Below are 23,000 nucleotides of genomic sequence, written 5' to 3' on the forward strand. Positions count from 1 at the left end.
AAGCTGCACGTGGGTGCGAGTGCAGGAGAATTTGCGCAAGGCGGTGAATTTGGGAGCGGACTGTGGAATGCGCCGAGCGTCTGCTCGTACCTGCAGTATAATAAGCACCTCGTGATGGTGTTGCAGCCAATTGGTGCCGGGCTCCTGGTGGGTCACAGGGAGCTGGAATTAGAAGCGAGCGACTCGGGAGGGGTTCTAGGGGGTCTACGCTAGTAGTGCTAGTGTCGGGGGCATCAGAACAGTCCTCAAGAACCACGCTGTCCTCCCCTTGCTGCTCCGCTCAGCTCCTGCCGTATATATACACATCCCGTCGACTGTAGGGCCATCTGACCGTTTCCCACCACCGCCAATTCCAACATTCGCTCTCTCTCCAACCGCCCGGCAGCAATTTCTTGAGCTGCCCACTAGCACCACCACTCCCACCACCACACACCACACCGCTAGCATGAAAGGTCAGCACCGCCAACTGCACGCTGCCGCGCTCGCTGCTAACACAATGCACAGCCATCATTCTCGTTGGAGGGTTTGGAACCCGTCTGCGCCCTCTGGTATGTTCCCTGCTCGCTCACTGCCAACCCCGCGGTGCTCCCTGCCACGATGCAATGCCCGACTAACGCGCGCTGAAGACGCTCACATACCCCAAGCCGCTTGTCGAGTTTGCCAACAAGCCCATGATCCAGCATCAGATCGAGGCGCTGGCGTCGGCTGGCGTCACCGACGTTGTGCTGGCTGTGAACTACCGCCCCGAGATCATGGCTGAGGCACTGAAGACAGTGCGTACCCCCCACCCACCCACCAATTGCGCGAGGGAACGCATGTCTAACCGCCTTCGCAGTACGAGAAGCAGTACAACGTCAAGATCGAGTTCTCCGTCGAGACAGAGCCCCTCTGGCACCGCTGGCCCGCTCAAGCTTGCCGAGCGCATCCTGGGCAAGGACGACTCGCCCTTCTTCGTCCTCAACGCCGACGTCACCTGCGACTACCCCTTCAAGCAGCTCGCCGAATTCCACAAGCAGCACGGCGGAGAGGGCACCATTGTCGTCACCAAGGTCGAGGAGCCGTCCAAGTACGGTGTCGTGGTGCACAAGCCCGGCCACGCCTCGATGATCGACCGCTTCGTTGAGAAGCCCGTCGAATTCGTCGGCAACCGCATCAACGCCGGCATCTACATCCTAAACCCCAGCGTCCTGCAGCGCATTGAGCTGCGCCCCACCTCAATCGAGCAGGAGACGTTCCCCGCCATTGTCAAGGACGGCTTGCTGCATTCATTCGACCTGGAGGGCTTCTGGATGGACGTTGGTCAGCCCAAGGACTTCCTCTCTGGCACCTGCCTATACCTCTCTTCGCTATCGCGCAAGAACTCGAAGCTACTCACCCCAGCCTCGGAGCCCTTCGTCTACGGCGGCAATGTCCTGATCGACCCTTCAGCAAAGATTGGCAAGAATTGCCGTATCGGCCCCAACGTCACCATTGGCCCCAATGTCGTAATTGGCGACGGCGTGCGTCTCCAGCGCTGCGTCATCCTGAAGAACAGCCGCGTCAAGGACCACGCCTGGGTCAAATCGACCATTGTCGGCTGGAACAGCACTGTCGGCAAGTGGGCTCGTCTGGAGAACGTCACTGTGCTCGGTGACGACGTTTCCATTGGCGATGAGGTCTACGTCAACGGTGGTTCCGTCTTGCCCCACAAGTCGATCAAGCAGAACGTTGATACTCCCTCCATCATTATGTAAAACCCCTTTGACATTACGAATACCCGATCGGGCAGCGCCGACCTTTAGAGCTTTTAATCACTTTGTCTCTTCTTGTATATCCTGCTCGCATGATTTGGGCGTAGCTGCGTTACAGACTGCAGATTCGGTCACGGCGTCTCATCTTCTCTTCTCCCCACACTTGACGTGGGTCATAAAAGCGAGCAGGTTCGGCAGATGTAAAATGGTTCCAGGACAGTATGTATTTGCAAGCCATCTGTATTGCGAAAACGAATGATACGAATTCAACTATCTCTCAGTGAGCAACTCCTGGAAATGCGCTATTTCTTCATGCCGGTGTGGTCAAGCGTGACGACCAAAGACAAAATCTTCACACAACAAGTAATATCCTCTTTCCTCCTGCTTTGCCGTGTATATAGTAGCCAACCCGTTGACGCCTATCTCGGGCTCCACAGTCCGTTCGCCTTCTGTCCACTCCCCTTGCCATCGATCATCTTCAATTCACCAGCCCCGATATCGTAGATGAGTCCGTGTAGCGTCAAGCCACGCTCACTCATAGCCCTCTTGATGGCCGGATGTTGCCTAAGCACCTCAATAGACGCTTGCACGTTGAGTTCTGCAACTCGTGAAGCACGCGCATCGTCGTTGGTCAGCTTCTCGAGCTCCAACTTGTGCTTCCTCCGCAATCTGCTGATGTTTAGCTTTCTGTGAATAGGTGTTCGCTCCAGACGCCCCACAGATTTGTTACGTACTCTCGGACAGGGTGGAGCCATGTGTTCAGCGTCTCACCCAGATCAGCATCCCCAAGTGCTGCCGCCGCACCTCCACACTTTGTGTGCCCACAGACGACGACCTTTTTCACTTTTAGATGCGCAACGGCATACTCCACAACGCTCGCCGAGTTAAGATCATTGGCATGCACAGTATTCGCGATGTTCCTGTGCACAAAGATGTCGCCTGGTTTACCTGGGAGTTGGGCATACCACGTCAGTGTGTGTCACATGCCATCCGGGTATGGGAGTTACTTACAGTGACAGACGGTTGTCTCAGGCACCCGACTGTCTGCACAGCCTGGGAAGTGGACGTGCCAAGTCAGTACATGTCGCGCATGAGGTTCAAGTGGCACATCATACCTATCCAAAGTATTTCAGGTGCCTGACCTTTGGCAAGATCTTTGAACGTGTTTGGGTTTCTCTCCGTCGTACGTTGCACGTAGTGTCGGTTACCGGCGAGTAGGTGGTCCAAGGGATCTAGGGTGGCGTGAGTTGTGGCCTCATCGAGTATTCATCCTTGGCCAATGGGGAAAGTTTGCGCCGAGCAGGAATATAAAGACATGTTGCCCCAAACTATGCCCATACATGTTCTTTTCCTTCTTGACACTATGTCGACACCTTCTTTACTTGTGGTGCATATAGCGCATCAGACTTACCTATGTAAGTGGCCATGATCTTTCACGGAACACCGGCGATTTTCGACTAGCAAAGACTTCGGCGTGTATGAGATTTACGTTGTCTGTTGTAGAACAAGAGTAGGAAATCGGGTAAGATGGAAAAGATGGAAGCAACTACACTTTAACACTTTGTGGCAGCGGGACCTTTCTTATCTGGCTGGCTGACAGGTTGCACCGGAGCAGCTACGGAGAGACCAATACCTGAACGGCAGGGTGCTCGGAGGCTCACACTATGCATCGCATTCCTGTTACTACTTCCAAGACTGCCTAGATCAACGCGAAGATTGCTCGTCCAAGACAAACGGTATACGACCGGAACTAACGGAATTCCGTGCTCAAGGGAGTACGACAACGTTATCGCACAGAAGCTTTCCAGATTACATCATCTGGGCAGTGTACACATCAACCTCCGCATCTACTTACGGCTTTCTCGATGCCATTGAACTACTGAGCACAAAAACTCCGGTCATCTGTATGGTGCTGTATGGGTGAGAGGGTCACATGGCCGCCCAGATATTGTTCACGCCGTGAAGCACTATGAAGCATTCAACAAGCTTGGGCCGCGCCTCCCTTACATTCCCAAGGCTACAACTCCCGATCTTGTCTTCATTTCCACCATCTCGGCGTCCCTCTTGTTACTTACAGAACGCAGGCCAAGAGTCTCATAGCTATTTAACCGTCTTCGCGTCTCGAGTCGCACCCTGTTCCGCGCGGCCGCCGATGCATCAGAGCAGGGGCCGTAAGCGAACAGTGTCATACAGCCTTGTAAACGAAACTTCAATACCTGATCTCTTGCTATCATTGGTCAATTGAGGCATTAATGGCCATCGTGCATTCACCCCGCAAGCGCGAGCGTGTTTGAGGGCACTTTTTATCGTACGATGTTGAAGGTCACCACGCGTCCATACGCGCACGAGGTCATTCGTAACATCTGGCAACTACTTTTCCGAGAGACGAAGCATCCCCTAAGAAATGGGACGAAATCACTATCAACTTGCGAGAAAGGTCGTACTCCTGGATACATATGTGTTCCACAATGAAGATCCGACTTGATAAAAGTTTCGACCACAGAAACTTTGGGAACACATTGGTCCAACCCTTTTATCAATAGAGTAGATGACATTCCAGGCGTGTAAAAAAACTTTACTGAGGGTGGCTCTGGAAGAGAGGCGCAATCAGACTACCGTTTGTTTGAATGTCTGTACCTAGGTAGCATACCAAGGTTGCGGAGTATTACTTCAATGCCTAGCTGCGATGAGAACGCTACCGCTGACAATTTTTATCTAGTGAAAATCGACTGGTATGAACCATACACATTTTCCTGCTACCGAAGTCATAGCCTGAAGCGATTTGATAAACTGATTCGGGGCACATATGTACGTTCACCTTACTCGGCGCACTTAAGCTGCAGTCACTGCCGCGGTTTTGCCACTATCACCACCGAACTTAGCTCTCTGTCGCATGCATCAGCAGCGCAACGTCAATGGATAGAATGTGTCGTGGTTAGAATACTCACCACCAATGGAACAGAGCATACCACGCTGAGCGTAGCAGCTGCAAGGAAGAAAGCCCATATTCTGGTCATGGCACTGGCAATCTCAGGAATCACCAAAGCTTTCTCTGCGTTGGAGAGTGCTTGGAAAGCCGAGCTGCTGGATCCTGCGATGAGGTTTCCGATCTCCGCGGTGGAGACTTCAGGGAGAGCCTTGCCGACTTTGTCGACCGCTACATTATGGAAGAGACTACCGCTGATGGCGAGGAATAGAACCATACCTAGATCTTGGGCTGGGCACGCGAGATGCATGTTAGCTATCGTGTCTTTCGAGTTGTTTTGCTAGGTGAAAACCAACCGATTGTCATGGCACCAACGGCGTTAGCTATGTCGTGTACCGGGACTAGAGACTGTACAATAGCAAATCCTGCTACAATGTAGCATCCTGCACCAGTTCCTACGAGTATATTGTAGCCATAGATGCTGGTGTTCGACGTCGTGTCATTGACGGTGTCTGCACAAGACATTAGCTCGGGTGTTGCCCTCCTACGACGGATTGGGAGAAGAGTCTTACACATAAGAGCTGTGCCAATGAGAGTAAGTGTACTACCCCCGATATACCAGACAGGAATCAAGCCATATCTAGGCATCAAAAAGCCGTTGGCCATCGAGGCAACGACCATGAACATGATCAATGGTAGTAGACGAACACCAGCTTCAAGGGCGCCATCATCCTAAGCTATGTAAACATTCCATAATGTAACTTCGACTTTCGAGCGTACCTTGACGAACTGGAAATATAGGGGTATGTAGTACGTCATAGCCTTGGAGATTGGTCAGCTTTGGGCCGATTTGGACTTCGAAGGTAACTTGCCAGAATGATGCCTGAGGATAGAAAAACCTGGAGCTGCATGTTGATCAATGTGAGTTGCTTGAAGAAATGCAGAGGGTACAGGCGATTCTCTTTTGTGACCAGTGGGTGTAGCTTCAGCATGACGATGAAGGCGATAAGGAGAACGCCCGTGACAGTCCATAGCGCAATCACAGTTGCGGAATTGAACGGGTAGATGACACCGCCCAAGGTGAGCACAACGGTCAGGCAAGCGGAGCCAGCCAGGAAGATAACAGCATTGACCCAATCGACGAGGCGGAACTTTTCGGCGAGCGTCTTGGATGGACAAGGATCAACGCTGGGGAATAGTAGGAAATAGACAGGAGCACAGACCGCGCCGATGGGAAGATTTACGTAGAATCCCTGGGATTTGGTCAGCATTTATGTCGAAAGCCCACAGTAGGAGACTGAAGGCTTCTTACCCATCTCCAAGTAGCGCTGCTCGCTGCAAAGGCGCCGCCAATCTATTGCCACCAAATAAGCATGCAGCCACTGGAATGGAGCAACTCAGGGTTCTCACCACTGGACCAAGTACACTGCCAATTCCCCAAACGACAGTACTACCAGCAAGATATGCAGGCTTCTCTTGATTATTGGAAAGTACTGATACGTAGGTCAAAGTACCTGAGTACATGCCAGAACCACCAACTCCAGCAATGACCCGCCCGATGATGAGAGATTCTATGTTTGGCGCAGCACCACAAAGGGCACTGCCGGCCTCAAACAAGAAGATGTTGAAGATGTAGACCCACTTGATGTTAAATACGCCGTAAACCTTGCCCTACAGCAGAATAAACATGGTGCCGAGAGCAAAGCCTGTTCCGATCCATGTTAGTAGCTCGAGGTGGCCGAAGTCGTTGATGATGGCTGATTGGATATTGGCGACGATGGTATTGTCAAGGGCGAATAGCAGCGTCGTAGATAGCATAGCAGAGTAAGCAACAGCCCACTAAATGGACACAAACACATCATGTCAGCATATATGCATTGAAATGCTAGGTGTGTATAAGTGCTAGGGTAAGGTGCTTACTTTCCAACCATGGACGTTGCGAGGGCTAGACTTGTGGGCTGCAGCAGAAAGGTCACTATGCCCAACAAGCTCTCCTAGTGGACTCTGTGTGCTTGAATCCCCCGGATCTGTATGCTTTTCGCAATCTGAGGCGCTCATGTTCGGCGAGTTCGATCCGCTTTTGAATGGGTGCGGCTTTGACGGACTGTGAGATACCGTTGGTTGATGTGAGAAAAGCCTTGTCAGGAAAGTAAATACCTGTGAAATTGGAAGCGCGCTTATGGACTTGTAGCAATTTAATACTATCGAGTAAATGCTCGAGACGAAAGGCAGGCCCGAGCACAGGAACGGAGACGGACCCTGAGCCCGTTGGCCCCACTTTTCTTTGTGACGCTGTTGTGCTACAATGAAAGCCAAATGAACGGCCTTTCGGAATAGAGCCTAGAGATTTGATCCTTTTAGTTTGTCAGCCGAGCGCTGGAGTCATCAGCTCCTGTGACAATTCGTCATCAGCGGACAGCCAACCTAGAGGTCTTGTGCAGAATGTCAACGCGGGCAACGTAGAGAATTAAGCCTTGAGTATCTTACTACTTTATTCAGTAATTGATACTATATTAGACAACTTCAGGTTATCCTATCATCGTATGAAAATCACAGGGCGATAACTAATCATTGCTAGTCCTGGTAGAGCTTGCTGACGAAGGACAGACTTCTCCAGCACTCAAATTCTCTCATCAGCTAGACTGATCGCCGTGTTCCGACTACGAAAAACACGTATTATTAAATTTCCTATATATCGTTGTTGATGTGGATGCGAACTTGCCCTTAGAGATGATCTTTTGCACAGCTCGGGCAAACATAGACTGATCCTCGAGTGTCATCAATCATAGACTGCTTTTTAATTGAAGACGCCGTAAATTAAGGAATTCTTCTAGAATAGTGCGATAGTCGCTTGGTTTATACCGGACAAACCATTCTTCGAAAATGTTGCTTGTGCGGAATGGGTTGAGCCCCAAATCTTGCATCAGTGTATCTATGTACTGTTCTTACTTCAATCAGTATGGGTCGTTCCCAACTCGTCATGAAAGTTTTGCCCTGTTCAGATCTGCGTTATACTCAGCGGCATCACGTACCGGAATGTAGTCGTATATGAAATACGAATGCTTCCTGCACTGTTCGAGGTATCGCTTCCTTGTCCAAGCGTTGAAAGTCGCGGCTTCGAACTCCATTTCTTCTTTGGGAGGAAGGTCACGCAATCCAAGCATCCATGACACTCTCCAAAGCGCTTGAAGCTCTGCTGTAAATGGTGTGAATGCCGAATGAATGTGTCCTGGGAAAAGAATCGACCGATCACCTCGCGCCGCTAGCTCAGGTACAACCAGGCGACGAAAATGTCGGTTTGGACCCTGGTCTGCTCCCCCAGTGCCATTGGTATCACTATATTGATCTGGGGCGGTTTTGAGATAGGGTAGAAGCTCTTCAACTGGCTTCTCGGCTCTTTCATCGAGCAATCGTCGGGGCAGAAACCACACCGGCGTCTCATCGTTCAATGAACCACCAGGCGATGTCTTTGCGTTCGGCTCATGAAACAGAGCCTTTTCTGTAGAGCAATTACGACCCTGGAATTCCTGGCGAATGTCGCAGTTGACGATGATCGAGCAGCTGTGTGCTAGCAGACAGCATGCGCTACTTACTGTTCACGTTGACTGTTTCGGCACCCCGAACGGTGTGTATCTTCCAACGGACCCAGCGGCCCTCTACCTCAAGCGACTGAGCGATGCCGTTAGAGACGGCGATTCAGTTCGTGGCGTAATTCGTTCAAGCGCGACAAACAACAACGGAAAATCACCGGCCGTGGGCATTACGTATCCCGGCTTTGATGGACAAAGAAACGTTATGGCCCATACATACAATCGCAGTGGCTTAGATCCCATGCTCACGGGCTACTTTGAATGCCACGGCACGGGAACGGCAATTGGCGATCCCTTGGAAGTCCACGCAGTCTCCGACGTCATGAATGCGAAACGCACTGAGATAGATGGTCCTCTTTATGTCGGGGCCGTTAAGACCAATATTGGGCATAGCGAAGCGACCAGCGGGCTGTCTGCCGTCATCAAGGTCATCCTCATAGCGGAGAGAAACACCATAACTTCAACATTTGGACTTACTTACCCGAACCCGAAGATTGATTGGAAAGGCTGGCGAGTCAACGTACCCACCAAATCGACTCCGATTCCGGAACACTAGCCTGTCACGAGAATCAGCGTCAATTCCTTTGGGTATGATATCGACTCTGCTTAGGAGAAAAATTACTGACTAGGAACTAGCTATGGTGGCACAAATGCGCACGCTGTAATCGAGAGCCCAAAGTCCCTGCTGGCCTTGCCACAAATATTCTGAGCTTGGTGCCACTACTAGAGTCAAGCTGGCGCAAGGGGCAATCAATCGAAACAGGCCATATCTCTTGGTGTTTTCTGCCCACGATCTGGGGGCTCTCAAGAGGAATGCCGCCGCTTATGGCAAGGTTGCTGCAGACTACAGCTTGCTCGACCTATCCCACACCCTTGCCAGTCACCATCTCCGATTTCATGTCAAAGGTATGATTGTCACAACACTGGCAAATTTACATCAAGATATCATCAACGACGCCCCGAAGCTTGGTCTGGCCGACAAGAAGGAGAAAGCCAGTACACTCGCTTTTGTGTTCACTGGACAAGGTGCACAATGGGCTCGAATGGGTGCGCAGCTGATGACTTATTACCCGACGTTCCTCTCATCGATTCGCCGTATGGATCTGGTTCTGGAACATCTTGATGAACTACCATCTTGGACATTGGAAGAAGCCCTTCTCCAAGACCCGGCTACATCACGCGTTAGCGAAGCTGAGTTTTCCCAACCGCTGTGTACCTCGATTCAAGTTGCTCTTGTTCAACTTCTCTGCCTCTGGGGAATCAAGTCTTCAGTAACAATCGGCCACTCCTCTGGCGAGATCGGTGCCGCTTTTGCCGCTGGGTTTCTGTCTGAGTCAGAAGCTATTTTGACAGCGTACTACTGTGGCCAAGTCGTTAAGAACACCGACTCAGCTGGCGCCATGATGGCTGTTGGTCTCGGGGTCGAAGCTGTCACGCCCCACATTGGAAGATTCAAACTTGATGATGTCGTAGTTGCTTGCCATAACTCGCCATCTGGAGTTACCTTGAGTGGCAGTATCGACGCTCTGAAGTCAATCGAAGAGACCTTGTAGGCAGGGAATGTATTTGCCCGTCTTGTCAAGACCAATGGCAAAGGTTATCACTCACATCATATGCTCCCAGCTGTCGAAAGATACGAGGAGCTTATTCGCAAAGCTAGACCCATCGTTGGCAACGAGATTGTATCTACTGAGGTCAAGATGGTGTCTTGAGTGACTAATTTAGTCTTGGCGAAAGATGCAATTCTTGATGAAAAGTACTGGGGCGCCAATCTCATCAGTCGAGTTCTCTTCAACCAGGCTGTCCAAACGGCTCTCACGAGTAAAATGCTACCCAAGATCGACATATTGATCGAAATTGGACCGTATTCGGCTCTTTCGGGGCCGATTAGGCAAATCCAGACCGAGTTGCAAGCCGACAAGCTGCAGTGTCTACCGGCTCTCGTGCGCGGTCTCCCCTGTGCAGAACAAGTGCTCAAGCTGGCTGGCGAACTGTTCTTGCGCAACTATCCTGTAGACCTCGCAAGAGTGACGGCGATTGAGGAGGCCTACCAGTCCGGCAAGATAATACCCCAGCGAGGCAACCTCATCGTAGATTTGCCGCCATACTAGTGGGATAAGACAAGAAAGTATTGGGCTGAATCACGAGAGAACAAGGAACACCGCTCACCGTCCTACCCTCGTCATGATATTCTGGGCCAATTGACGATTGGTGGATCGCTCGCTGAACCCACCTGGCGCAATATCCTCCGCATCAAAGATCTTCCCTGGCTTCGGGACCATGCCCTTGGCGGAGAAGCATTTTTTCCTGCTGCCGGGTACCTCTCTATGGCTATGGAGGCTGTAACTCAAATCATCAGTACGGCCGAGAAGCCTGTCGAAATCAAGTCATACGTCTTCAGGGATGTCACCATTCAGCAAGCATTGGTAACCCTAGATGACGAGAACGTCATCGAGGTTCTCTTCAATATGCGCACATCACGGCTCGGTACGGAAGAGGGAGACAAGCAATGGTGGGAATTCAATGTCTCGTCTGTGTCGTTTGAGGGGCACCGCAAAAGCCACATGGCTGGAAGTGTCAGCATCAACGTCAACTCAAGCAGAGTAGTCCCCAGAAAGGTTCCCAACCTACTGCAGCGAGCCTCAAGTAGGCTTTGGAATCAGGCTTTGAAGCAAGTTGGATTCAATTATGGTCCGACATTCCAAGACATGGATAACATCGCCTTTGATGCAGTGACGTACTGCGCTCACGCTTCGACGAATACTAAGACCACTGTGATGAAGGACGAGTCCCGACACGTATTGCACCCAGCCACCCTCGACTCGTGTCTTCAGCTCATGATTGTTACAATTTGGGCCGGCCGTACTGGTGCAATGCAATTTGGAGCAGTGCCTGTGAGTGCTGAAGAGATCACTGTCTGGAAGCCCAAGGCAGATCAGCTCACGGATGATGCCCGTGCAACGGCCTTCTCATGGATTGACCCGCGAGGAAAGAGACTTTTTAATGCACACAATCAACTTGTGGCAGAAGACGGGCAAGTCCTTATGGAAATCAAAAGCATGCGTTGTATTGCGTACGAAGCTGCGATTCCGCAGCGACTAGAAGCCCCAATTCAGCCGCGACCCTACTCTGAACTCGTTTATAAGCCAGATGCTTCATGGATGCGTGGCAATCAAACTTATCTGCATGTCGTCGATTTCGTTGAGATTGCCGAATTGAAAACCCCGGGCTTGAATGTCCTCGTTGCGAATTCGGATGTTGCCCAGTCTCTCAAGGCGAAGTTTCCCCGGATTTCTATAACATTGGTCACATGTGGCCTTCAAGAAGAGGCGAATGGGCCGAGTTCTAGCATACTGGAAAACCTCACTTGCGTACCGCTCAATCTGCTAGTCAGTCTAGCAGCCTAATCTTGCGAGAAGCTCAAACAACATTCATTCGATCTCGTTATCGCGCCTGATGCTCCGAGCAATGCATTGGAGAGCATCTCTGAGCCATTGGTTGAAAGAGGTCAGGCTGTCATGGGAAGGCCTTCATCATCTACGATCAACCCTGATTTGAAATTGGCTGGATTTTCAGGCCCAGACTCCTTCACGAAGGACTCCATGTTCGTCATATCTAAAGCCGTGGAAACCAAAAGCCCCGCATCGACGCTCGTTAAGCTGATAGAGCAAAATACTCCGACTGAATATACCACTCGCTTGCAGCTTCAACTCGAGAAGATTAGCTTCGAACGCGAAGTCCTAAAGCTCGGAGATCCTTGTATGCCCGGTAGCAATATCATCATGCTGACCGACCTTGAGTAGCCGTTCGTGGCCATTACGTCAGAACCAGAGTTTCTCGAACTTTGAAAATCTTGTAGGCATCTTCTGGATACATTTCTGGAGATGGCATTCGTTCTGAGTCCGCAATGACACTGGGGCTTTTGCGTTCGCTCCGATCCGAACGAGATTCTCTCAACGTAACCTTTGTTGACTTCGTTAAAACTGATCTTGTTTCCGAGGATTTTATTTCGCGGACGACATCGTTGGCAATCGCTCTGTTTGGAAAAGGAAGAAAGCTTGAGACTGAATACCTTGCTCGTGACGGTCAGTTGCTCTTGAACCGCTTCACTCCTGCTGAGAAGATCAATAAAATGTACGGACACACCGGCTGGAAGACGCAGCCTCAAAAATTTGACCCCGAAAGCAGACTGGTGGGTAAAGTCCAGGCTGGGAAGGTTGTGTTTGAAATTGCTCCTCCTGATACACAGCCACTGCAGCAAGATGAGATCGAGTTCCGACCATTGGCGACCGGCATTAATCGCGAAGATCAGGTCGTTATCTCACGTGCCTCTTTGGAAACTGACTTCAGCCACGAAGCTTCTGGCACAGTCACCAGGATTGGAAGTAAAGTCACCAAAGTTTCTATTGGCGACAGCATCGTCGCCTTTAGTTCAAGCAAATTTTCCAACTATCAGCGCATTCCTGAATATCTGGCACAACGTATTGAATCTGGAGAGCTTTGTACGACGATCGCAAGCCTTCCGATGTACTATGGCGCCGCACTGTATGGTCTCCAGATGCTGGCGAGACTTCAGTATCAAGAGTCCGTTCTCATCCTTCCCGGATCGGGACTTCGTGGAGCAGCCGCAATAAGGATTTTCCAGGCGCTTCATGGTCTACCATATGTTGCTGTGCGTGACTCGAAGGAAGCAGAACAGGTTGCGGCGACCTTTGCTCTGCCCAGTGACCAAATCCTGGTCGATTTTACTCCACAAACACTCCTTGATTTGGAGGTTAATGTAGTATTTTCAGGCAATTCGGTAGAACCGACTATAGCACGAGAATCATGGCGGCATTCACCGGCGTTCTCGCGGTTTGTCAGTTGCAACGCTACCGTCCGAGCAGCGTCTTTAGAATCTGTTCCGACCGCTCGTGGAGCGAGCTACTTATCATTGAATATCAGCAGTCTCTTCAAGAGGCCTCGGATTCTCGCAGTCGTGCTGGAGCGCATCACAACACTCTATCGAGAAGGCGCCATACCCATACCACCGCTAGCCGTTCGTAACATCGCTGAACTCAACGAAAGTATTCAAAATTTCACGGACTTGTTGTGCGACAAAAAGATCATCATCACGCACAAAGCAAGCGATGGCACATTGGATGTAGTTCAATCTCGGCCGCGGTTATCCTTCTGCATCGACGCTACATATCTTCTTGTTGGCTGCCTCGGAGGCCTTGGTCGTAGCTTCATGTCATGGATGATGAAGCATGGAGCGCGTAACTTTGCTTTCCTATCAAGATCGGGCAAGGATACTCAGCAAGCGGCTATCCTTGTGGAAGACCTGGAGACACATGTGCAGGTTTTTAGAGGCGATGCTGCGATCAAGGGAGATGTAGAAAACGCTGTTCGCTCAGTACCAGTAGATCGGCCCATTCGTGGTGTGGTCAACGCGGCTATGGTTTTGAAGGTAAGTGGAACTCTCCCGAGTGAGGACGAAAGGGCTTCAGCAGGAGCTGTAATTCTTATGGTACTATTCTTCCATGATGCTAACAGGAATGCAGGACAGTCTCTCTCACAACATGACCTTTGAGAATTGGACTACATCAATCCGACCAAAGGTCCTTGGCAGCAAGCACCTTCATGAAGCCACATCCGGCCTAGACCTCGATTTCTTCATCATGACGAGTTCAGTGTCCGGTATTCTTGGAACACCCGCTCAGACTAACTATGCCGCTGGAAACTCGTACATGGATGCTCTTGCGCGGCTGCGCAGATCTTAAGGCAATTCCGCATGCGCTTTGATTCTTCCCATGGTTCTCGGCGTTGGCGTCGTAGCCCAGAACCTCGGGCTCAAAGAGTCGCTCAAGTTGAAGGGCATGTACGGTATCGACGAGGAGGCGCTACTAGATGCTTTCCAGGTCGCCATCATTGAGCAAAAGCATCAAACGCAGAATCAAAGCGAACACATGAATCACCTCGTTGTCGGTCTAGACGCAGCGGAGCTATGCAAAGCAAGCCGTCAGGCCGAAGGCGAGGTGGACGCCTTTTGGTCCGCCGATCCGCGCTTCTCGACTCTCATGCACACGATGAACGTCTACAGCGGTGGGGACAAAGAGGGTGAAGACGAAGCAGGTTCTATTGTGCAGAGCCTCAGAGCAGCTGGAACAGAATTGCCAGCGAAAGTAGTTCGCCTAGTGTGTGATCACTTCATTACCAAGCTAGCGCGTGTCCTGTTAGTTAAAGAGATGGAATGGGGTCAAGAGAATAACGCAGAGCGCTCTATTGCAAGCTATGGCGTGGACAGCATGATCGGAGCAGAGCTGAGGAATTGGATATTTAAGGAATTGGCCCTGGACATCGCTTTCCAGCAGCTATTGAGTCCTTCGCTTACCATTACAAAATTCGCTGAATTGGTGTGTAACGCTCAGGGTATCATCGTTCAAGAAATCTAGAAGGTTAGAAGGACAGTAAGAGTTGGTACCGCGAATTGAATTTACTATCGCTGGGAAGTCTGTTTTATTAGCCTAGATCTATGTCCTTCAGATACAGTTCCAATACGAGAGTGTCTTCGAGAGTGTCTTCTTCGCGTAATGTAAACCTATATCTTAGGAAGCAGATTATTACAGTGCTTAGCTCTTCATATTAGGAAACTGATAGGCTTTGTTAAAACAATGCATATTATCTGTTAGAACTCTAGGCTTATAACAATACTGCTACTATTAGAACATGTTTCTGACATGTAATTTAGGAACGTAGGTATGTCTTTTGGTTTTCTAAGAGTAAAGAAAGAAGACTTCATAGAGCTAAAGAGTCGAACCCATTCTTCTCGTCCCATTCCTGCAGCTTAGCTCTAACATCAGCAACGCACTGGTGCCAATATCCGTCCGATTCCTCAATATGGTCTAGAGCCGCGAAAAGCAATCTCGCCGAGGCCATTACACCATTCACTGCATCGCGGACTCCTCCATGTACGAGTTCACGATGCAACGCCCTGAGTGCCATGGTCAGGGGCCAGGCAATAAATATTGCCTGCAGCATGATTATATCGCTGTCCGCCTTCCAGGGCGATGGCAGATTCATACCTACAGCGCTACAGATCTGGAATGCGGCAGTAATAGCACGGCGTTGACTCTCGGCTATCATCATTGGCGGTAGTCCTTGTTCCTCGCTCTTTCGGATCGCTGAATCGTGCGAGAATATCTCGGTAGCGCGCAGGTTCAGATAGAGGCTGAAGGCGACTGGATCTTCACGAATGGATGTGGCGTTCAGATGACGTTTGAGTATGATGAAGAGATCATCGGTCTTCTTAACTATGGCGCAGTAGTCGTCCCAAAAGCCTGGCGTGTCACGTTGTTGTCCGTGGTCGAAGCACCGCAGGGCTAGCTCGACCATCAGAACGCAGCCTGCGTAAGACGTGATCTCGGGGCCCGGGTTCGATGCTCACCTTGAGCAGGGATGGCATCTTGGGCGGTTCTATATCGGACCTCAACAGCCCCGGTGATGGTAGGTTGATCCGAAAGTTCTATATATCATGTTAATTTCTACACGACATGGAATGAGTTAGAAATGAAGATCGCACCTCAACATCTCCCAGCTGGCATTGCCAACCTGTCCGCGTTCTCACGTAGCTTTGCAGTATGTATAAGCCCCAGAATGTGCGTCGCCGCTCCTCCAATAGCACTGGATCATCTGTGTGCGGCAACCCCAAAAGAGCGCCGCCTTGGGTTTCTCCGCTCTGCATTCCTTCGCGAGACCCTGCTTCGTCCATTCGATGCAACCTTAGAAGATCGCAAAGCATGGCGGCACGTCCTAGCGTCAGCCAGTGTCTCTCTAGCTTCCGATTCATAGCTTCAAACCGGCCTATAAATATCAAGGCCTGCAGTAAGTTCAGATCATTCATATGATCTTCTCGTTCACACTGCTCCGCGAAATTGCGCGCTAGTGTGTAACACGTCGACTGGAGATTGGGATCTTTGTGAGAATGAGTGCAACCAGCAAGGGCAACGGCATATACCAAGGCACTCAATGCAGGGGTTCTACCACTAATTGAATCTACCGCGAATCTATCTCTGTCCACGAATGGAAAAGAATGGTAGACAGATTCGAAGTAGTTGTTGTGCAGCAGACTCAGGTCAGTTGGAGATAGATCTTCCTCGGAGCTGCTTTGGGGCACGGCTGATGCAGGTTGATTGAGGAGTACATTGTCCAATTGTTCAAGCGCCATCAATGGCTGATTTGTCCAGGCAAACGTCATATTGGATTCGACCCCTTCGGCGAACGAGGTAAACAGATCAGTATCCAGGAGAGATGAGCGATTCGTCGGCGAACCAAGAGCGGCACTCATTCCGCTCATGCGATCCATGTCCATTGGAGTGTTAGTAACAGAATTTTCCAAGGCAGAAGTTGCCTGAGAATGTGGATTTGCTGTTGTTTGGAGCTGATACTGTGAACTACGCCGCGAGGATGTGGTTGAGGTCAAGAAATCCGGCGTTGCAGTCCACGTTGACGACATGACTGGCTCCAGGGCTTCTGAACGCGACTGTGGGTGCACCGATGGAGAAGGTCTCGGCCTGTTCAGGGCAAGCTGGGCCTCCGTCTTGGCCAGCCGCTCCTGAAGCTGCTTCAGTTGGTTGTCGCGCGAGCGACGCTGACGGACTTGAATGTAACTACATGGTTGGTTGAGACGGTCGCAACGTCTTGACGGCGAGGTACGCAATGAATTAGCTTTGCTTCACCTAGTTTGACAAGGTTGGGGTATTTGCGATGATCAGCGACGGGTTCTGGAAGACCAACCTGCATTTTGGAAGAGCTCGATCGCACCGGACTTTGCGCTCTCTAATCACGAAGCGGTTAGCGAGGCGTATAAGACCAAGTGGCGCCTGCTATCGCAACCCACATGCAATCTTGCTCAGCGGGACACAGTGGCTGGGAACTTGCCTACAAATCTCACACGCACCCTGTTCCGTGAGCGGTTGGCGGGCGGACGGCGACCTCATCGTGTTGAAAGTTAACGTCTGGAACATCTGGCACGGTCGAATCGCCAACACGGCGCTTCCTCTCTCGCTTTCGCCTCCGGGTATTTAGCGGTTTCTATCGAATGGTTGGCCATCAAGTTAGTGTAAATGGTGTTTTGGAGCTAACGTTAATGAACGCAGGCAGGCGGCAAGGTTGCCGGCATCCTTGGCCGACTGCAAACTCCAAGCCAGCCATCTACACAGTCATCCCTATCTAAGCAAGTCGACACGGACGCTTCTGCCGTCACGAGCGCTGTACGGCTTGGTAAGTCGTTGCGATGCGGTGGAATGAAGCATAGGCTAGCCTCGAACCTGATGAGTGTAACGCAGCTGTCGCGGGTGCCATAGACTCGAGCAACCATTGTCTCGTGTCTAGCATCACGTCATCCCTTCGCAGCTGATCCCCAAGATCGTTACAATCAGTCGAGTACAACAACACCCCCGCAATGCACTATCGTCTCCGAACGGGACGCTTTGCTGCAGATTCTCCGCAACACTGACCTTTAATGCTTCCCTGCTGCTTCCCCACAACCATCCTACTTGTCTTGGGTACTGACTTGGATATAGCTTATGGGGTAATCATCATGAACACCCTATCAGATACGAGAACGGGCATGGAAACGATGGTCAATGTACTTCGTCACATGTCCTTATCGCTGGTGCCCGTTTGCTTACCTACATGACATCTTACCTTGATTGGGGTAGTGGTTAGGATATCTCCCTGCATGCTGCAGGGCTATCACTCAACATGATCAAAGGCTGAAGAAAATTCAGTGATGCAATATAACCGATGGGTACACTTCTCTTTGCGCTCTGAGCTATGGTCACACTATGCCAATCTAAAGATCGTCGCGCGTAGCTTAGTTCGCATAGTCATTGCAATGATACGCTCGCGCTATTCCACATTGCGCTTTTGTATTTGCGCAAAGAAGCCTCTCTGGAAGAAGAACCACAAGTTCTCCACTTCGAATCTTTCACGATCAACTAGTCGAATCTGTCACCGTCAGCAATCTTTCCTCGACGGCATAGATCAGGTCCTTGCCTCGTATGTCAGAACCAGAAATGCTATGAGTTTCTTGATTTCCAGAATACCGACGTGTCGCCCTAGACATATACGCCGTCCAGCACCAAACTGCATTATGTGTCAGTAAAGCAATGACAGCGAGAAGTCCAAAGGATGCCCTCACTGTCAGCATACTGGCTTCCAGGCTCCTCTTATGTGCGGCATCGCCTCCAAGCCATCTCTCTGGACGCCAGAACTCTGCGTCCTCACCAAACATACTTGTGTCTCGATTGACAACGTATGGACTTCCACCAATGACCGTTCCACCTGGAAGAAAGTAACCCAGAACAGTCATGCCACCATCTGGGACTACTCGCTCCAGCGGCAATGCAAATGGCGGATGCACACGGATCGCCTCCTGAACACATGCTTCGAGGTAAGGGAGCTCGCGCACTTCGCTATATGAGGGAAACGGGCGTGATGTCTTGGCCGCCAATAATTCTTTGTACAGTCTGTCAAAGGTGTTTGGGTAAGCGAGGAGATGGTAAAGCATAGTTCGCATGCATGTGCCAACGCTGTCGGATCCGGCAATGACATTGGAGAATGTCCAGGCTGTGGGCGCCCACGGTGGTATGGAGGGGTTGTGCTTTTGCAATTCGATATAGCGTGTGAGGAAGTCGATTTGACCTTCAGATTTACTGGTCTTACTCTCCATTTTCTCCTTCTTCTCCTTGATGGCCTGACCAACAAACGAGAGAATTGTTAGTGATGCGGTGGGCCTTATGTACTGTCGCAGTGTGTCTACCACTACATTCTTTCGAAGTAATTTGTCCAAGAGAGGAGACTGGGTCATCTGCGGTCGTGATTAGTGCGGTCAGATAGATCAATGAAGCTAATCCTCTCACCGGTGCAGCCGTTCTCATGAAGTCAACTATGGCACCCAGCATCCCTCCCACGTCTCTTCCTTTGTCCAAGAAACCATATCGCTTACTGAAGGTCATGGTACCCATGACATCGAAAGCAAAGAACTGCAGCCATTGTCCCATGTCAAAGATTTGCCCCGTGCCAACGAAGCGTTCATCGAACCTGCCGCGGATGCATTCTAAGACCTCATCAACCAACGGTTCCAGAGTTGCGGCACTCGATATGTTGAACAGTGGAGCAATTGGTGGCTTGATTTGTTTCAAGATTGATTCCTCGGTCGTATTGAAGACAGCGTGGAGTGCCTGACCCGAAGTGTAGGGGCGAAGTGTAACATAGAAGTCGCTCTGCATATTGCATCTCGCATTAGTTACATGATGAACAATGCTTTCAGCACGCAAAACCCACCTTTGGCATGCCCGCTCGCATCGGGTATACTTCTGGAATTGCGACAGGATCGCTGAAGGAGACAGTATTGGGTCCAATACGGACGAGTTTCCCATATCTCTCATGGCATTGTTGTAGTTTCAGGTGTGCTCTTGTAGTTTTGACCCAGTTCATGCGGTATAGATCCGTTATGCTAGCTAGGAAGGGCCCAGGAATGTGTCGCAATCGCCACCATGTTCGAGCAGTGTGGGCAGTCACGAACGCGACGATCAAAACTACGGCCACCACCGCCACGCCTCCAGCCATACCGAAGTCAAGGACTAGTACATTTCGATCCATTATGCTCAGCTGATGTGTCGTTGTTACAGCATGCTCCGCAGTGTGAAATCACTGCCTTCCAAAGTTCGATGCGCCTTGGTCAGGCGAGTCATGTTACCACGTTACTTGGGTAGCCAATCAAGTTAGCGGTTATCCTTACGAGCAGCACCAGGTAACCCCGAGTAACGCGATGTGCTACTTGGGGTTATCGCCGTGAACATCGGGTTTTCTGCCCGGCGATTGCTCATACACCGGCCGAGTCGTTAGCGGGAACACTCAGGTCTCGTAGCGCCTCCCTGGAAGTCGAGAAGGTGGTAAATTAAGTCATTGAAACAATTTTCGAGGCCGATCATCCAATCCAACTTCATATTTGAGCTCCAGATTCATGTCTGTCGTCGTAGAGTCCCCGACATTCCTATCCTTACAACAGCTCAGGGATGCAACGCCAGAAGGTGAAAAATATTGGTGGCTAACGAGCGGTCGCGACCTCGCTCGTATGCTCCAAGAAGCAAACTACCCAGTCGAAACACAGCGCCAATTCCTTCTATATTTCAGAGATACTATCTGTCCACGGCTGGGAGGTCGTCCGCAGTCGAGCTCTGTTCGCAGCGGCGTCGGGTGGGATGGAAATCCCTTTGAATACAGCTTCGAACTCCGGAATACGAGCAAGAAGATTGCGGTCAGATTCGTAGTCGATGTTAGTGCACTACGACCCGCTGACGACGCGCACCCGCTCAGCATAGAGAATTTCGAGGCTGTGCTCGATCCACTCTCTAAAGCAACACCTGGATATGACGAAGCTTGGTACACATCGTTGAAGAAATGGTTCGTTCACGCCCATCTCCCCAGTTCGGAACAAAAGGGTCTGATCTCGAAGGTGGGATACCAGATGCCCATGATACTTGGCTTCGACGTCTGTCGGGACCTCCCCACAAAGGACGCAATTCCAGTGATGGCAAAGGTGTACTTCCCTCCATGTTTTACCGCCGCTAGAGAAGGTATCACACGTTGGGAGGCTGTCCGACGTGGAATTCACCAGCTGCCAAACATCGAGGCTCATCCCAACGTTCTTCGCTCTCTCGCCTTGATCCAAGAGTATCTGAACACAAAGCCAAAAGAATACGAAAATGGGCCTCGCTACCTTGCGACAGACTTTGTGATCAAAGACAAGGCACGGCTCAAAATCTACTTCCGACACCCAGCGGTTGATTTCGAGGATATATGGGACTACTACACATTGGGGGGTAGAATTTCAGGACTGGACAACGACAAAGAAACGTTCAGGGAACTTATGGCGTTCACTTCTTACAATCCCGATTCTTCTACGACACAAGACAGTGGCAGAGCGGACTACACGGCAGTCCAGAGGAAGATGACTGCGATCTACTTTTCTCTCTCCACGGAAAACCCTACTCCAGCGCCAAAAATCTGCTTCTATCCAGCCAACTTTGCACTTAATGACAGTGTAATCGGAGAGGGAATTGACGTCTGGCTGAACAAATATGAATGGAAAGACGAAGGTGAATCAATGAAAGAAAAAGTTGAAAAAGTATTGTAAGTATCACGTACCTTTCCGCATTAATGCAGTTCAAGCCATAGATTGACTGGATCAAACAGCACCCATCGTAAACTCACTGAAGACAAGGGGATATTTACATTTCTGGGAATTGGGAGGAAGGAAGATGCAGCAAAGAAGGATCTAAGCATGCAGGTTTATGTTACTGGAGAACTGTATCAATCCCCGCGGATGTAGAGATCAATATAGCTCAGAGTTCACTGAACAGTGATTGAGCTGGACCCAAGTGTACAGACACCGTAGTGTATCTGCAAACGCTACTGTAGTAATCACAAACCCAACCCGTATTGTGTATGCAACTCGGCACTGGGTATGCAGACGCTGACGCACCGTTATGGCTGCCAAGTACAAAAGCCCTAAGGGCTCCCAAAAAAAACTTTCAATATCATGACTGAACACTCATGCACCGTGTGTCTTACATAAAAGCGAACGCGGATTGACAGCATCCCCGAGGCAGGCTTAAACATGTCGCAACCTCCTTTCTCTGCTCAGTCCATCGCAGCACCCGCGCTAGGTGGTACCCATCCCATGACCACTGTCGACGTTCGAGTAATTGATACTCAGTGTCTTCTCCGACTCGATCCCAAACTATTCTGGCAACCATCTCTGGACGGTTTTGACGGTCTTGACGCGCCAGTTTACTGCTTCCTCATCACCCACAAGGACACTCATATGGTCTTTGATTTGGGTGTACGAACGGATTGGGAGAACTATCCACCCAATATTGTATCTCTGATCAAAGCGACGACGCGTATAACACCTGGAAAGGCTGTGGCTCACATTCTCGACGAAAGCAGTGTTGTGCGTAGTGACAATATCGACACCGTTGTGTGGTCGCATAACCACTTCGATCATATCGGCGATATCGCAACTCTGCCACAAGCAGAATTGATCGTGGGTCCGGGTGTACGCGACACGTTGTTTCCCGGCTGGCCGAACAATCCAGATAGCCCTGTCAAGAACAGCGACATGCAGGGGCGTTCAATTCGTGAGATTGTATTCGACGGAAAACTCAAGATTGGGGGGTTCGACGCCGTAGATTTCTTCCAGGATGGGTCATTATTCTTGCTGGATGCGCCGGGTCATGCGTTAGGCCACATGTGTGCACTCGCGCGAACAACACCAGATTCATTCGTCTTCATGGGTGCCGATGCATGTCATCACCCTGGTTGCCTAAGGCCTACGAAGCATCTCAACCTCCCAGAGTCGGTACTAGCTTCGTTGCAAGGCAATTGTCCTGGAGATATTCTTCAAACGGTGAAAAGTTTTAGGATGAGTTCAAGTTCGCCAGTATTCACTGTGGCGGAGGGTCCGCTCTTTCCCGATCGCGAGTCGGCTATGAAAACAGTCGAAAAGATCCACTGTCTTGACGCGAGCGAGGAGGTTTTTGTCATCTTGGGACATGATAACTCTCTGAGAGCACGGATACCAATGTTTCCGGACAAGATCAATGACTGGAAGGCGAAGAATCTACGGTCTGAAACAAGGTGGTGCTTTTACGAGGATTTCAAGAATGTGCGATTCTCTTAAACTATGTCTGTCCGCATTGGAAC

At 50.5% G+C, this 23,000-nt stretch overlaps 10 protein-coding genes across 10 annotated transcripts; 5 read left to right on the plus strand and 5 right to left on the minus strand.

Moving 5' to 3' along the window:
- Positions 1 to 269: 269 nt before the first annotated feature.
- Positions 270 to 2,028, plus strand: SNOG_06669 (hypothetical protein). The gene is made up of 4 exons (XM_001796982.1): positions 270 to 452; positions 505 to 548; positions 627 to 773; positions 836 to 2,028. The coding sequence occupies exons 1-4, from the start codon at positions 446 to 448 to the stop codon at positions 1,121 to 1,123; spliced, it is 486 nt and encodes a 161-aa protein (XP_001797034.1). The 5' UTR covers positions 270 to 445; the 3' UTR covers positions 1,124 to 2,028.
- A 121-nt stretch (positions 2,029 to 2,149) lies between these two features.
- Positions 2,150 to 3,157, minus strand: SNOG_06670 (hypothetical protein; the record flags this gene model as incomplete). The annotated part of the gene is made up of 5 exons (XM_001796983.1): positions 2,150 to 2,399; positions 2,465 to 2,678; positions 2,742 to 2,783; positions 2,846 to 2,962; positions 3,142 to 3,157. The coding sequence occupies 5 exons, from the start codon at positions 3,155 to 3,157 to the stop codon at positions 2,150 to 2,152; spliced, it is 639 nt and encodes a 212-aa protein (XP_001797035.1).
- A 1,405-nt stretch (positions 3,158 to 4,562) lies between these two features.
- Positions 4,563 to 5,927, minus strand: SNOG_06672 (hypothetical protein; the record flags this gene model as incomplete). The annotated part of the gene is made up of 5 exons (XM_001796984.1): positions 4,563 to 4,616; positions 4,679 to 4,935; positions 5,229 to 5,388; positions 5,437 to 5,445; positions 5,529 to 5,927. The coding sequence occupies 5 exons, from the start codon at positions 5,925 to 5,927 to the stop codon at positions 4,563 to 4,565; spliced, it is 879 nt and encodes a 292-aa protein (XP_001797036.1).
- Positions 5,928 to 7,486: 1,559 nt separating this feature from the next.
- SNOG_06673 (hypothetical protein) lies at positions 7,487 to 8,417 on the minus strand (the record flags this gene model as incomplete). The annotated part of the gene is made up of 3 exons (XM_001796985.1): positions 7,487 to 7,573; positions 7,689 to 8,217; positions 8,317 to 8,417. 3 exons carry the CDS (start codon positions 8,415 to 8,417, stop codon positions 7,487 to 7,489), a joined length of 717 nt encoding a protein of 238 aa, XP_001797037.1.
- Positions 8,418 to 8,487: 70 nt separating this feature from the next.
- Positions 8,488 to 14,008, plus strand: SNOG_06676 (hypothetical protein; the record flags this gene model as incomplete). Its single annotated transcript, XM_001796986.1, has 9 exons — positions 8,488 to 8,766; positions 9,056 to 9,795; positions 9,880 to 9,949; positions 10,004 to 10,336; positions 10,358 to 11,635; positions 11,666 to 12,014; positions 12,296 to 13,029; positions 13,204 to 13,695; positions 13,790 to 14,008. 9 exons carry the CDS (start codon positions 8,488 to 8,490, stop codon positions 14,006 to 14,008), a joined length of 4,494 nt encoding a protein of 1,497 aa, XP_001797038.1.
- Positions 14,009 to 14,038: 30 nt separating this feature from the next.
- Positions 14,039 to 14,680, plus strand: SNOG_06677 (hypothetical protein; the record flags this gene model as incomplete). The annotated part of the gene is made up of 1 exon (XM_001796987.1): positions 14,039 to 14,680. The coding sequence occupies one exon, from the start codon at positions 14,039 to 14,041 to the stop codon at positions 14,678 to 14,680; it is 642 nt and encodes a 213-aa protein (XP_001797039.1).
- Positions 14,681 to 15,023: 343 nt separating this feature from the next.
- SNOG_06678 (hypothetical protein) lies at positions 15,024 to 17,027 on the minus strand (the record flags this gene model as incomplete). The annotated part of the gene is made up of 5 exons (XM_001796988.1): positions 15,024 to 15,538; positions 15,673 to 15,750; positions 15,837 to 16,104; positions 16,285 to 16,883; positions 16,964 to 17,027. The coding sequence occupies 5 exons, from the start codon at positions 17,025 to 17,027 to the stop codon at positions 15,024 to 15,026; spliced, it is 1,524 nt and encodes a 507-aa protein (XP_001797040.1).
- Positions 17,028 to 18,222: 1,195 nt separating this feature from the next.
- On the minus strand, positions 18,223 to 19,519 carry SNOG_06679 (hypothetical protein; the record flags this gene model as incomplete). Its single annotated transcript, XM_001796989.1, has 2 exons — positions 18,223 to 18,984; positions 19,151 to 19,519. The coding sequence occupies 2 exons, from the start codon at positions 19,517 to 19,519 to the stop codon at positions 18,223 to 18,225; spliced, it is 1,131 nt and encodes a 376-aa protein (XP_001797041.1).
- Positions 19,520 to 20,367: 848 nt separating this feature from the next.
- SNOG_06680 (hypothetical protein) lies at positions 20,368 to 21,429 on the plus strand (the record flags this gene model as incomplete). Its single annotated transcript, XM_001796990.1, has 1 exon — positions 20,368 to 21,429. The coding sequence occupies one exon, from the start codon at positions 20,368 to 20,370 to the stop codon at positions 21,427 to 21,429; it is 1,062 nt and encodes a 353-aa protein (XP_001797042.1).
- A 483-nt stretch (positions 21,430 to 21,912) lies between these two features.
- SNOG_06681 (hypothetical protein) lies at positions 21,913 to 22,977 on the plus strand (the record flags this gene model as incomplete). Its single annotated transcript, XM_001796991.1, has 1 exon — positions 21,913 to 22,977. The coding sequence occupies one exon, from the start codon at positions 21,913 to 21,915 to the stop codon at positions 22,975 to 22,977; it is 1,065 nt and encodes a 354-aa protein (XP_001797043.1).
- Positions 22,978 to 23,000: the final 23 nt, after the last annotated feature.

This window comes from Parastagonospora nodorum, assembly GCF_000146915.1.
Source record: "Parastagonospora nodorum SN15 chromosome Unknown scaffold_9, whole genome shotgun sequence".
NCBI lineage: Eukaryota > Fungi > Ascomycota > Dothideomycetes > Pleosporales > Phaeosphaeriaceae > Parastagonospora > Parastagonospora nodorum.